This window comes from Oncorhynchus gorbuscha, linkage group LG03, assembly GCF_021184085.1.
Source record: "Oncorhynchus gorbuscha isolate QuinsamMale2020 ecotype Even-year linkage group LG03, OgorEven_v1.0, whole genome shotgun sequence".
In the NCBI taxonomy this organism is placed as follows: domain Eukaryota; kingdom Metazoa; phylum Chordata; class Actinopteri; order Salmoniformes; family Salmonidae; genus Oncorhynchus; species Oncorhynchus gorbuscha.
In genome coordinates, this window is record NC_060175.1 from 61,644,567 (window position 1) to 61,658,904 (window position 14,338).

The following is a 14,338-nucleotide window of genomic DNA, read 5'->3' on the forward strand; positions in this document are numbered from 1 at the left end:
TCTCCCTCCATAAGTCATTTAGAATCTCAACTGTACATTTCTCATTGTGAACAAATACAAAATAAATATGCTGTGAGTGCTTCTTTGGAAAAGTCATGACCCTTTGACTGAAGCTGTTGGTGAACCAGTGTAATCTTTCAACTTAACCTTGTCAGGCTATTAGCAGTTAGACCAGTGCATCCACAGCTTGGTGATGGTGAAAGCTTTCAGTTTCAAATGATTAGGTTCAGAGAATGCTATACAAACCCTGCAGCCCTACTGCAGATAACTGACAGTAACTATACAGGAGTAAAATTAAAGGGCGAAGTATAATTTTTTTTTATTAAAAGAGGAATAAATAATCAATAATGAAATGAAATGAAATATTGTCTTGCATTTGAAAATAACATAAAAAGAGAGGCTTAATCTCAGAAGGCAGAACTCCATTTGATTCTCTCTCTCTCTCTCTCTCTCTCTCTCTCTCTCTCTCTCTCTCTCTCTCTCTCTCTCTCTCTCTCTCTCTCTCTCTCTCTCTCTCTCTCTCTCGAGTGTGTGCAAGTGTGTGCGAGAGAAAGATAATGTGTTTTGAATGCACAAGGAATTTAGTCAACAGCTTAGGCCAACTGGGGGGCGATCGTAGTTGTGCAGTGCACAGATCGTGTGAGTGAGAGACCGGCACTCCATCATCAGCTATACCCTACAGCCTGTCTCACTCTCTTTATCCTCCTCCTGAAAAGAGAGAGATCACGCAACACGCCAGGGAAAAGACAACAAGAAGTGTAGGAGAGAAAAACATCTGCAGAGGCAAAGACTCTCTCCTCTCTACACTGCTCTTTTTCTGAGTGTGAGACGGAAGGGAAGAGGGAGAGACAGGAAGGCAGTGAGCCGCAGAAATAAAAAAAGGTGCTTCTTGTCATTCGTGCTGCTTTCCCTGCTGTGGCTCCAACCCACAGAGCTCTGGTTGTCAGCCAGCAAAGAGCAGAGTGCTAGCGCAGTAGCAGTGTCTCTCTCTCCACAGAAAGCAGCCTGAGGAAGAGAGGATGCTAAACAACTTGACAGACACCGAGGAGGGAGAGGGGGGACCCAACTGCCAGGGTGAGTGATGAAATCTATCACAGAGATGTGAGGGGGTGTGTGGGGGTGACTGTGTTTCTGTTGGAAGGTGGGAGGGGAGGGAGGATAATAAGTGTGTTTGTGAGGGGGAGTATGAGGTGTTTATAGCAACAGTATTTTTGTGGGGGGTGCTCATGAATGTGTGCATGTGAGTAAAGTGTGTGTATTTGCAAGTTACAGTATACCGTTTGTGGGAGTGAGTGTGTGTCTGTTTTCAGGGGTATGTGGGGGTGTGCAAACACTCATGTGAATGTCACTCCACAACAGAGACAGTGAGACAGAGTGAGAGAGAGAGAGAGAGAGAGAGAGAGAGAGAGAGAGAGAGAGAGAGAGAGAGAGAGAGAGAGAGAGAGAGAGAGAGAGAGAGAGAGAGAGAGACTGAGAGACAGAGACAGAGTGAGAGGGAGACAGACAGACAGACAGACAGACAGACAGACAGACAGACAGACAGACAGACAGACAGACAGACAGACAGACAGACAGACAGACAGACAGACAGACAGACAGACAGACAGACAGACAGACAGACAGACAGACAGACAGACAGACAGACAGACAGACAGACAGACAGACAGACAGACAGACAGACAGACAGACAGAGAGAGACAGAAAGAGACAGAAAGAGAGAGAGGGAGACAGAAAGAGAGAGAGAGAAAGGGATGGACAGAGGAATGTATCTGTATCTCTGCACTCCTCTTCTTCCACTGGCATTTACAGTGTTCAGCTGTAGCTGTTACTGCAAGGTTGCAGTGACAGGAATAATAATGGCGTTTCAGTGTGAAGAAGAGGAAAGGAGAGGAGCAGCAGATTATTGTATTCCTGTAGCCAGAGGACCAGTCTGCTTCATGGCACTGTCACTTGGCTCCCAGGCAGAGGCATGTTTGGGTGAAGGGACTGCCTGGGGATGCATATGTCAACCACAGTCTGTTTGCCAAGCATTCAGAACATTTCCTTTTTTCCCTTGACTATAATCCCTAATTTTTTTCTGAAGTTGAGTAAATACATTGGCAGGAAGGACGTTCCTCGACCCCTGTGTCTTTGCGCCAGAGCGGTGCAGTAACGTTTCTGTGTACCTGCAGAGAAACTTGTTTCCTTCAGATGTGGCTTGCAGTGCTTTCAACCTCTGCTTGTAGATTCTTGTATTCTTGTCATAGCCATTTTCTCTGAGCTCACACTTCATTCATCTTGGATCATATTGATAAACCTTTTGATGGAGGTTGACAGGATGCATATATGGGCAAAAACAGACTTTCCATGACAGGCTTGTTTGTGCTCCATCTGTGTATGCATGTGCATACATGCGCGTGCGTGTGTTTTTGCATGTACACGCACACGTATTCGTGTGTGCTCTACAGCTCACCACTGCTGTAAAGGCAGGATTAATTATGTGCTGATAAAACAAATTAATTATGAATCACAGGGATTTCCCAAAATGTATTAAGCTGATGTTATTTCTGAACACTTTCAAAGCCACTGCAGCCTTACCTCCATGGTGCAAGCATTAATCTTGGTATTCACACAGTCGCTGTCCTTGGTTCTGAATACTGTTGTTCTCTGGAACTATGCAATGCTGTTCCAGTCTACTGCATTTGTTAATTAATACAGTGGACTGCACACATTGCTGGGATTAGACTCTGTCCATGGTGCTGAAATGAGGCTGTGGGGAAATCTCTCTCTCTACTCCTGCCCCCAGTCTGCTGCAAATGCTCAAACTCTGTGTCCTGTTCAATCCCCAGCTGTATGGGACTTTAGGATCTCATGTTACCAAGGAATAGTACAATTCCTGCTAAACTATCTTTCCTAGAGTGTGTGCACATTCTTGCATCAATGTGTTTTTGTGTGTGTGTGTGTGTGTGTGTGTGTGTGTGTGTGTGTGTGTGTGTGTGTGTGTGTGTGTGTGTGGGAGTGTGTGCACATTTTAAACTCATTCTGAATTCTCCTGGGTTTCTCATTGAACTCTTGTGGTCCTGGCTGGTTTTTGGCTTGTCATTGTCTGAAGTTAAATTATTACCCGGTGTTGCATAGAATGGGCAGAGAGCCCGAATGTGTGCTGCACAGGGAATAAAACATTAGGCAATTAAAACTACTGCAGCAACATGCATATATCAGCATATGAGCCTTCTGCATTGTAAACGTTGATGTATTTCTAAAGGAGTTTTTGTTTTATAATGCATAATGCTATGTGATGCATTATGAATGCTTATAGCAAGTCTTATAATGCACCATGTGTGATAGAGGGAACAATAAATTCATTCATAATGCATTGTACAGGTGGGTTATAAAAAAAGTGTTGCCGTAATCCCTGTCCAACTCATGTCTTTTTCAATGAAGGGTTGATCTGGTCTGTAATATTTTGGATTGACTGCCTGACTTGGCATGTGTCACAAGGCCTGCAGTTTGCAAAATAGTCTGGGTAGCTATTTGACTAGATGTCCAGGAGTCTTATGGCTTGGGGGTAGAAGCTGTTTAGAAGCCTCTAGGACCTAGACTTGACGCTCTGGTACCGCTTGCTGTGCGGTAGCAGAGAGAACAGTCTATGAATAGGGTGGCTGGAGTCTTTGACAATTTTTAGAGCCTTCCTCTGACACCACCTGGTAGATGGCAGGAAGTTTGGCCCCGGTGATGTACTGGGACTTTCGCACTACCCTTTGTAGTGCCTTGCGGTCGGAGGCCGAGCAGTTGCCGTACAAGGCAGTGATGCAACCCGTCAGAATGATCTCGATGTGCCAGTGGATGAGAGGGCACATGAGACATGGTTTAAGTTCATGTCAGGAGAAAGTTGACGCTGGTAGTAGAGTCGAGTGGTCATCACCTCTTAATCAGGAACAGGAGGGGACTACAAATAGCAGAAACATTCCGTTACAGTGACATCATCATAGGTTTGGACAAGTTTCTCCATGAAGTTGAACTCAGACATCTCAGAATTCACAAAGTCAAACAGACTGTGCATCTCGCCCACTCAACACGTCAAAGTAGCCCAAGAAATGGTCTTGAATAAAGATCATCCACATACCTGACGATAACTGACAACTGTGAACAGACTGGTGGCACCACAGGTCCCAGAGTGTTTGGGCAATTTTTTCCCCCTGAGGCCTGTGGTTTTTGCTTATCTGGTCAAATAACCAGATAAAACATTGGACCCTATAGGGTATGACAGTGATTAATCAGTTGTAAAAAGGCTTTATAACAGCTATGGGACCAGTTTTTCCTAATCAGGTCACATGGTTTAAAAAAAACTCCTGGCCCTGGGCAGGATGAAAAACCTGTCAAACTGCACCGACCTTAAGTAATTATATTTAGACTAGACTAAAAGGCTGGTTTCCTTTACACAGAGACAACAATTGATCGACAATAGAAATTACAGGGCTGAGATTGCTTTATGCATGTTTGCATCATGTAGGCCTATGCAACTGTAGGCCTAATAAAGAATTCACTCACAGTCTATGTCATCACTATTGTGTTGATGGATTAATTCCAGTTAATAGTTTTTTATTGAAAATGTCTAGGGAGCATAGCCAGCCCAATTTGGAATATAAACCAAATTTGATCACATTTGCATTTTCTCCTGATACAAACAAATGGACTATAGTATAAATAAACAATGTTACCAATTAGTTTACCCTGACCAGGTGGACAGGGTGCATAGGCTGAACGCAGCTGCTGTTGTTGTTAGCATCATACAGTTGATCCAAATGTTGTTTTCATCCCATACAGCATGTCAGATTGCTAATGTTTAGTTGTAGCCTAGACTGCTGCAACAGTTATATATTTCAAATTTACATTTGAACCTTTATTTAACTAGGCAAGTCAGTTAAGAACAAATTCGTATTTAAAATGACGGCCTATGGGGGAATAGTTTGTTAACTTTCTTGTTCAGGGACAGAATGACAGATTTTTAGCTTGTCAGCTCAGGGATTCAATCAAGCAACCTTTCGGTTACTGGCTTAATGTTCGAACCACTAGGCTACCTGCCGCCCCCCGAAAATGTTTGCTTGTGTCGGTCATGTAATCGGGATTGCTAAATAAATACCAGAGGAAAGTGAAAAGTGCACTTGAGCACGTGTTGGGCCAAAAAACATGCTGCATCAACCTGTCTTTTAATCTCACTTTTGATGGATGATGCGATGGAAGCTATGAAATCATTCAGAATTGATTTCTACATCCCAGAGAAGACAGTAGAAACGGCCACATGTAGAAACTTGCTGAGTCTCTAGACAGTAGAAACTCAGCAAGTAAAGCATTGTAACATGCAATTACCTCTGCAAGCTCTTTGTAGTTGCCCTTGTTAGCAAAACTTCCCCTCTCATCGTGCTCCTAAGTAAAAGCAAACTCTTGCATTCCCAAAAATGCAGTAGTGTCGATAAGCTGCTTGAGAAAACATCCCTGTTCCTTCCTAACTTCTCCTTGTGTTGCGTAGTTTGAGTACACAGACCTTCGTCCATTACATGAACTATACAGCTTTTTCCCCAGAAGCTGGAATCTGAAGTCAATGAATGAAAGGGCTTCTTCAACATGTTGTTAGCGTTAGCCATTCTGGCAGAGAAAATGGCACTCTGGTAGCTACTTGCTACTGAAGTTAGTGTAATTTATTTCAATATGCTTTGCTAACACAACACAAAAATAAAAACAAGCAAGCAATATATAATTCATCTCCTGTAGATTGAAGAAACTAATTTGAATGTAATAAAATCCTAAGAATTCTCAACTGTCATTATTCACGATCTCAATTTCAATCTTAATCTATCCAACAATGTCACCAAATCACCAGGCTTCTAAATCATAAATGTGTAGTACTAGGCTCATTTGCAGTTCATACTGCAACATCTTTGATTTGTAGGACTTCCTCCAGAAGTCATCATAATTATCATGTACAGTAGGTCTATGGAAAGGGGTGAGGAGCACGACCTCTTAGGTTTTGTGTTGAAATCAATGTAGCCAAAGGAGGATGGAAAATAGCTGTCCCCTGGCTACACCAAGGTGCTACCCTAGAAGGTGATGCTGAGGCTACAGTGGACCTTTATTGCATAACAGTTTGTTTTAATCAGGTATTTAGTGATGTGAATATGTTTAGTATAGTTTTATCTAAAAATGATTTTAAAAAATGTATGATTTATTATTTATGGTTCTCTGCATGGTCCTCTGCTTCCTCCTCCTCTGAGGAGTTGCCACTGGCTGTAACGCTGAACTTCCACGATACGGATGGAATAGAGCCCTAAACTTTAAATTGGATTAACAGCGAAGATCTGCTGTCTGTTTATTGATTTGAAACTCAGTGAGCATTGACCCTGCTGCAGTCTCCTGGAGTTGCTGAGAACACACACACACACACACACACACACACACACACACACACACACACACACACACACACACACACACACACACACACACACACACACACACACACACACACACACACACACACACACACACACACACACACACACACACACACACACACACACACACACACACACACACACGATGAGTTAAGAGATTATGGTCAATAGTCTGAGTTATGGGACTGACACAACATAAGATTAATGTTCCAAGAGAAGGTGCTAATTTGCACCGCTGTGACACAAAGACAGGACGACAAATCAAATTGTTAATAGCCAGCATATATACTAAACACCCACCTCAGTAGAGCAAACATCATTCAAACATTTAAGACTTCAAATAGATCTTCATGGCAAATTTGGCCCATTAACACCTACTGCCATAGGTGTCATGCAATATTATCACCTGTTTGCATGCAATGTTGTTGGAAACGTTTATTCACAATTGAATGTTGGCACCTATTATCAGAAAGGAACAATAACAGGCATCACAATCATAAAAACTGTGAAAAGAGCAGGTGCAAACTTTGCACTGACGCAAAAGTTTAATTCAATCTGCCCCATAGTATATTGGCAATAAAACGTCTTAATTATACAGCAGGCTCTGCCATCTACTTCATTGTAATTGCTTGGTGACTGTTTAAATATATAACTAGTCATTACTTCGGTTCCAACCTGTACTTATTCTATTTGACGGAAACGGCTGACGCAAGTCCCTCCCTGGTAAAAGAGTGACATGTATTTGTTTTTATTTAGCAGTGATTAAAAATGTTTTTGTAGCTCTGAGCTTAATACTAATGGAAGGTGAGGGGTTGTGACTAGAGAGGTCCAGATCCTTGTTTCTGAGGTTTATTTCTCCCAATCAGCTCTGAAATACGTTTCAGAGCGACACAGAGAGAGAGATAGAGAGGCAAAATCTGATGACACGGGTTTCATTTGACACGTTTGTTAAAATGACTAGGGAGTACGTGGTCAGCCACAGAGGAGTGTAATGGCAAGACAAATGGAAATTGATACACTTGATAAATAAGCATTGGCCTGCTGTCAGACCAGCAGACAGATTGTTATCTCTGGGGGTAAAGGGTTGTTCAGCTGCATCTCACCAGCTTTCAGGGTCCTGTGGAGAAATACACATGAATCTCATATCAGGAGTGATTTGTGCCACTGTTTAATGGTAATGGTAATATACTTGAGGCCATTGAAGAACATAGAGACATAGCTCAGATTGTTCAGTTAGTATTTTATGCATCTTCTCATAGAGATGAAGAGAGAAACAGGTATAGAATAAGAGGGAGACAGACAGATGAAATAACACAGAAACAGAAATGGGATGGGAGGGAGGGAGAGAGAGAGAGTAGCCTGAGTCACTCCTTTCTTCACCTACCTTCTCCTCCTGTACTCTGATCTATGCTTTCGTTATATCACAGTCTGACTGCATGTGGCTCCATTTGTCCCCTGCGTGTGATCCCAGATAATTACTTCTCTATTATTATTAGATCAGCACAAACAGTTCTGGGAAAGACACAGCTAGCTCGCTGATACACAATCTAGAAGGACAACTGTGAAATTGAAAGTTGAAATACCTCTCAAAGGTCCCCCCCCCCACACACACACACACTTGAGGATAGGTCTTCAAGTTTCCGTCTCAACACTTATGTCTCAACGCAGAGCGCAGAATATGCATTTGAATGTACAGTGCAGAAGATCTATGTGCATCACATCCTGCACCCACAATATACAGTGAAACAAAGTCAGTACAGGACATAGTCCTTGAATCCACATGTTTTCACTGCCCATCCACACCAGAATTGTCCATTGTTTCCTGTGTAGATATGAAACTGGGAAATGCACCAACCTCTAATTGTTTGGGTGTCAGACACGGCTCACAGGTGGAGCGTGACCTTCTGTTTTCAATCCAACATTTGAGATACATCATTATGCCAAACAGTGGGATAATGGGGCAGTTTGCAGTCTTAACACATAAAACACACACGCAGACACGAACACACACGCACGCACACACACGCGCACACACAGGAGAGTGATCATCGGCCCCATAGAGGCAGACAGAATGGGAACATAATAATGAAATAGGCCTTGGAACATACTCTGATCGTTTTCAAAGGCAAACTACATGAAACATTCATTCTTCCAAGATGGCGTAGCAGTCGGACGTGTGTTTAGTCTTGTCCCGTCCTGTCTAGTGTAAATATAGTTTTATTCGTTTTTTTTTCTGTATATATTTCGTACATATTTTAATCTCACTTTCCAACTAGAGCTGAATATACTCTCCTGCAACCCGCATCACCCAATGTGGTACGGATCTGCTTTTTCTATACTTTACTTTAGAACCGGAACCCCCATCAGAAGCTAGCCAGCTAACTAGCTACTAGCTAGTACTCAGTTAGCCATTGCTAGCGGTCTTCAAAGCTAACTAGGACACCAGCGCGACATCAACCCAGAACACATCAGACTGCTTTTTTGTCCGGATTCCTACCGCAAGCTCTGAACCTTTACACCGGATCATCGCAACTAGCTAGCTGCAATCCGAGTGGCTACTCCTGGCTAACGTCTCTGTCCCAAAACAAGCACCAATTAGCCTTGAGCTAGCCTCGAGCTAAGCCCATCTCCCGACTAGCCGAAGAGGCCCAACAATACCTCTTTTGCCAATTGGCCTGGACCCTTTACTGCCGACACGGAGCCCCGCCGATCCATCACGACTGGTCCGCCGACATAACCGTCCGAGGTGGTTTCAACAGGCTTTTTCGTTGCGACATCGTCAAAGATCCATCTGCCGGCCAAGGCCCGCGAGCTTTCTGAAACGCTGTGTCTCCAGCTCACCTAGCGTACTAGAGCACCTGTAGCATACTCCTGGTCTACAACTACCCGGGCCCACGACCGGTCTGTCGATGTCACCGCATGAAGAGGAATAAACAGACTCACCCCATCGCGACGTCCCCCCAAAGGTTAACTCTCTAGCCCTCGCTATCTCCCTGCTTGCTAATTCGGCCTGCTAACGGCTAGCTTGTCTAGCCCGGGCCTACGAACTGTTAGCTTGCTAGCACAGGCCTGCTAACCATCTGAATCACTGCATCCCAAACACTCTGAACCCATTTACTTTCTATCTCTTTTTGATTTTTATTTTGTTTATACCTTCCGGAAACTTGCCTCACCCACTGTGGTACGGAATCGCTGTTACTTTTAATTTTTATTTTATTTTTATGACACACTCAAGAACCTCCAGACGCTAACCAGCTAACTAGCTACAAGCTATTTAGTCATTGTTAGTTTAAAAAAAAAAAAAAACCTGGATAACACTCGCCAGCCCAGCCCCCCTGCCCCATCCACCGCTGCCCCCTGGACACTGATCTCTTGGCTACATAGCTGACGCACACTGGACTGCCCATTAATCACGGTACTCCACTCTGCTTGTTTGTTTTGTCTGTCGGCCCAGTTGCATAGTCAACGCCATTTTACCTGCTGTTTGTTGTGCTAGCTGATTAGCCTCGCCCACTGTTTTTAGCTAGCTTTCTCAATTCAACACCTGTGACTACTGTATGCCTCGCTGTATGTCTCTCTCAAATGTCAATATGCCTTGTATACTGGTGTTCAGGTTAGTTATCATTGTTTTAGTTCACAATGGAGCCCCTAGATCCACTCTGCATACCCCTGTTACCTCCCTTGTCCCACCCCCCACACATGCGGTGACATCACCCATTACAACCAGCATGTCCAGAGATACAACCTCTCTCATCATCACCAAGTGCCTGGGCTTACCTCCGCTGTACCCGCACCCCACCATACCCCTGTCTGCGCATTATGCCCTGAATATACTCTACCATGCCCAGAAACCTGCTCCTCTTATCCTCTGCCCCCAACGCTCTAAGCGACCAGTTTTGATAGCCTTTAGCCGTACCCTCATACTACTCCTTCTCTGTTCCGCGGGTGATGTGGAGGTAAACCCAGGCCCCGCATGTCCCGAGGTACCCTCATTTGTTGACTTCTGTGATCGAAAAAGTATTGGTTTTATGCATGTCAACATCAGAATCCTCCTCCCTAAGTTTGTTTTACTCACTGCTTTAGCACACTCTGCTAACCCTGATGTCCTTGCCGTGTCTGAATCCTGGCTCATTCAGAGATTTCCATACCAAACTATAACATCTTCCGTCAAGATAGAACTGCCAAAGGGGGCGGAGTCGCAGTCTACTGCAGAGATAGCCTGCAAAGTAATGTCATACTTTCCAGGTCCATACCCAAATAGTTTGAACTACTAATTTTGAAAATTACTCTCTCCAGAAACAAGTCTCTCACTGTTGCCGCCTGCTACCGACCCCCCTCAGCTCCCACTGTGCCCTGGACACCATTTGTGAATTGATCGCCCCCCATCTAGCTTCAGAGTTCGTTCTGTTAGGTGACCTAAACTGGGATATGCTTAACACCCCGGCAGTCCTACAATCTAAGCTAGATGCCCTCAATCTCACTCAAATCATCAAGGAACCCACCAGCTACAACCCTAACTCTGTAAACAAGGGCACCCTCATAGACGTCATCCTGACCAACTGGCCCTCCAAATATACCTCTGCTGTCTTCAACCAGGATCTCAGTGATCATTGCCTCATCGCCTGTATCCGCCACGGAGCCGCAGTCAAACGACCACCCCTAATCACTGTCAAACGCTCCCTAAAACACGTCTGTGAGCAGGCCTTTCTAATCGACCTGGCCCGGGTATCCTGGAAGGACATTGACCTCATCCCGTCAGTTGAGGATGCATGGTCATTCTTTAAAAGTAACTTCCTCACCATTCTAGATAAGCATGCTCCGTTCAAAAAATGCAGAACCAAGAACAGATACAGCCCTTGGTTCACTCCAGACCTGACTGCCCTCGACCAGCACAAAAACATCCTGTGGCGGACTGCAATAGCATCGAATAGCCCCCGTGATATGCAACTGTTCAGGGAAGTCAGGAACCAATACACGCAGTCAGTCAGGAAAGCTAAGGCCAGCTTCTTCAGGCAGAAGTTTGCATCCTGTAGCTCCAACTCCAAAAAGTTCTGGGACACTGTGAAGTCCATGGAGAACAAGAGCACCTCCTCCCAGCTGCCCACTGCACTGAGGCTAGGAAACACGGTCTCCACCGATAAATCCATGATTATCGAAAACTTCAATAAGCACTTCTCAACGGCTGGCCATGCCTTCCGCCTGGCTACTCCAACCTCGGCCAACAGCTCCACCCCCCCCGTAGCTCCTCACCCAAGCCTCTGCAGGTTCTCCTTTACCCAAATCCAGATAGCAGATGTTCTTGAAAGAGCTGCAAAACCTGGACCCGTACAAATCAGCTGGGCTTGACAATCTGGACCCGCTATTTCTGAAACTATCTGCCGCCATTGTCGCAACCCCTATTACCAGCCTGTTCAACCTCTCTTTCATATCGTCTGAGATCCCCAAGGATTGGAAAGCTGCCGCAGTCATCCCCCTCTTCAAAGGGGGAGACACCCTGGACCCAAACTGTTACAGACCTATATCCATCCTGCCCTGCCTATCTAAGGTCTTCGAAAGCCAAGTCAACAAACAGGTCACTGACCATCTCGAATCCCACCGTACCTTCTCCGCTGTGCAATCTGGTTTCCGAGCCGGTCACGGGTGCACCTCAGCCACACTCAAGGTACTAAACGATATCATAACCGCTATCGATAAAAGACAGTACTGTGCAGCCGTCTTCATCGACCTCGACAAGGCTTTCGACTCTGTCAATCACCATATTCTTATCGGCAGACTCAACAGCCTCGGTTTTTCGGATGACTGCCTTGCCTGGTTCACCAATTACTTTGCAGACAGAGTTCAGTGTGTCAAATCGGAGGGCATGCTGTCCGGTCCTCTGGCAGTCTCTATGGGGGTGCCACAGGGTTCAATTCTCGGGCCGACTCTTTTCTCTGTGTATATCAATGATGTTGCTCTTGCTGCGGGCGATTCCCTGATCCACCTCTACGCAGACGACACCATTCTATATACTTTCGGCCCGTCATTGGACACTGTGCTATCTAACCTCCAAAAGAGCTTCAATGCCATACAGCACTCCTTCCGTGGCCTCCAACTGCTCTTAAACGCGAGTAAAACCAAATGCATGCTTTTCAACCGATCGCTGCCTGCACCCGCATGCCCGACTAGCATCACCACCCTGGATGGTTCCGACCTTGAATATGTGGACATCTATAAGTACCTAGGTGTCTGGCTAGACTGCAAACTCTCCTTCCAGACCCACATCAAACATCTACAATCGAAAATCAAATCAAGAGTCGGCTTTCTATTCCGCAACAAAGCCTCCTTCACTCACGCTGCCAAGCTTACCCTAGTAAAACTGACTATCCTACCGATCCTCGACTTCGGCGATGTCATCTACAAAATGGCTTCCAACACTCTACTCAGCAAACTGGATGCAGTTTATCACAGTGCCATCCGTTTTGTCACTAAAGCACCTTATACCACCCACCACTGCGACCTGTATGCTCTAGTCGGCTGGCCCTCACTACATATTCGTCGCCAGACCCACTGGCTCCAGGTCATCTACAAGTCCATGCTAGGTAAAGCTCCGCCTTATCTCAGTTCACTGGTCACGATGGCAACACCCATCCGTAGCACGCGCTCCAGCAGGTGTATCTCACTGATCATCCCTAAAGCCAACACATCATTTGGCCGCCTTTCGTTCCAGTACTCTGCTGCCTGTGAATGGAACGAATTGCAAAAATCGCTGAAGTTGGAGACTTTTATCTCCCTCACCAACTTCAAACATCAGCTAACCGAGCAGCTAACCGATCGCTGCAGCTGTACATAGTCTATAGGAAAATAGCCCACCCATTTTCACCTACCTCATTCCCATACTGTTTTTTATACTGTTTTTATTTATTTATTTTTCTGCTCTTTTGCACACCAATATCTCTACCTGTACATGACCATCTGATCATTTATCACTCCAGTGTTAATCTGCAAAACTGTATTATTCGCCTACCTCCTCATGCCTTTTGCACACATTGTATATAGACTGCCCATTTTTTTTCTACTGTGTTATTGACTTGTTAATTGTTTATTCCATGTGTAACTCTGTGTTGTCTGTTCACACTGCTATGCTTTATCTTGGCCAGGTCGCAGTTGCAAATGAGAACTTGTTCTCAACTAGCCTACCTGGTTAAATAAAGGTGAAATAAATAAAAAAAAAAAAAAAAAAAAAAAGTCAGAATAATATAATTAAAAAATGGCCCATTCCAAGGGACACTGAGGCTACAGAGTCCCCAGAGCCTCAGCTCACTGCCTGCCAAGCAGCAATACAAATTGACACGTTGGGGGCTAATCAATAGTCTATCAATGGGACTGGCGCTAAGGTGAGGAGAGGAGAGAGGACGGGAGTCGCTTCTGGAATGTGCTCGCACATCAGAAACACTTTAATTCACTCCATTTCTGTATCGACTGCTCTAGTACATGATCTTCCCTCTCCCATCCCACGCAACAGAGTTCTGATGTACCTAATCCCCCCAAGCTAGCTGATACGTGCATAATGCAGCAACACTCGTCATTGGCTAATTAAACAGCATTGTGTTACATGTTTGCAGCTTTGAATTTATGAGTATGCATTACTAAAGAACTCAATAGATGATCTTATACTGGTGCAGTGAACCACATAGCAAAACATCCAATCAGGTTTTTAAGGACCCTATTGCCTATCTCTACAGAATAAATTATGTAAACTCATAAATCCAAGCTAAGTGCATCCATCTGAAGGCCAAGTGTATTTTTTGTTTATCAATCTCACTTCTTGTAAACTCAGATTTAATTCCCTTAAACATCTTTCGGTCTTGTTACACATTGATTTTCACCAATTACAGTCAGATGTAAAGGTCATTATCCTCTCCTCGCTT

General features: G+C 44.6%; 1 protein-coding gene across 1 annotated transcript in view; it reads left to right on the forward strand.

The window, feature by feature from the left end:
- Window positions 1-611: 611 nt before the first annotated feature.
- The window catches only part of LOC124031663 (solute carrier family 12 member 5-like), a 137,342-nt gene continuing 123,615 nt past the window's right edge, over window positions 612-14,338 (forward strand). Inside the window, exon 1 of the mRNA XM_046343187.1 lies at window positions 612-1,074. Within this exon, the coding sequence (XP_046199143.1) occupies window positions 1,020-1,074 (55 nt within the window). The 5' untranslated portion in view covers window positions 612-1,019. The remainder of the gene's footprint in view (window positions 1,075-14,338) is intronic.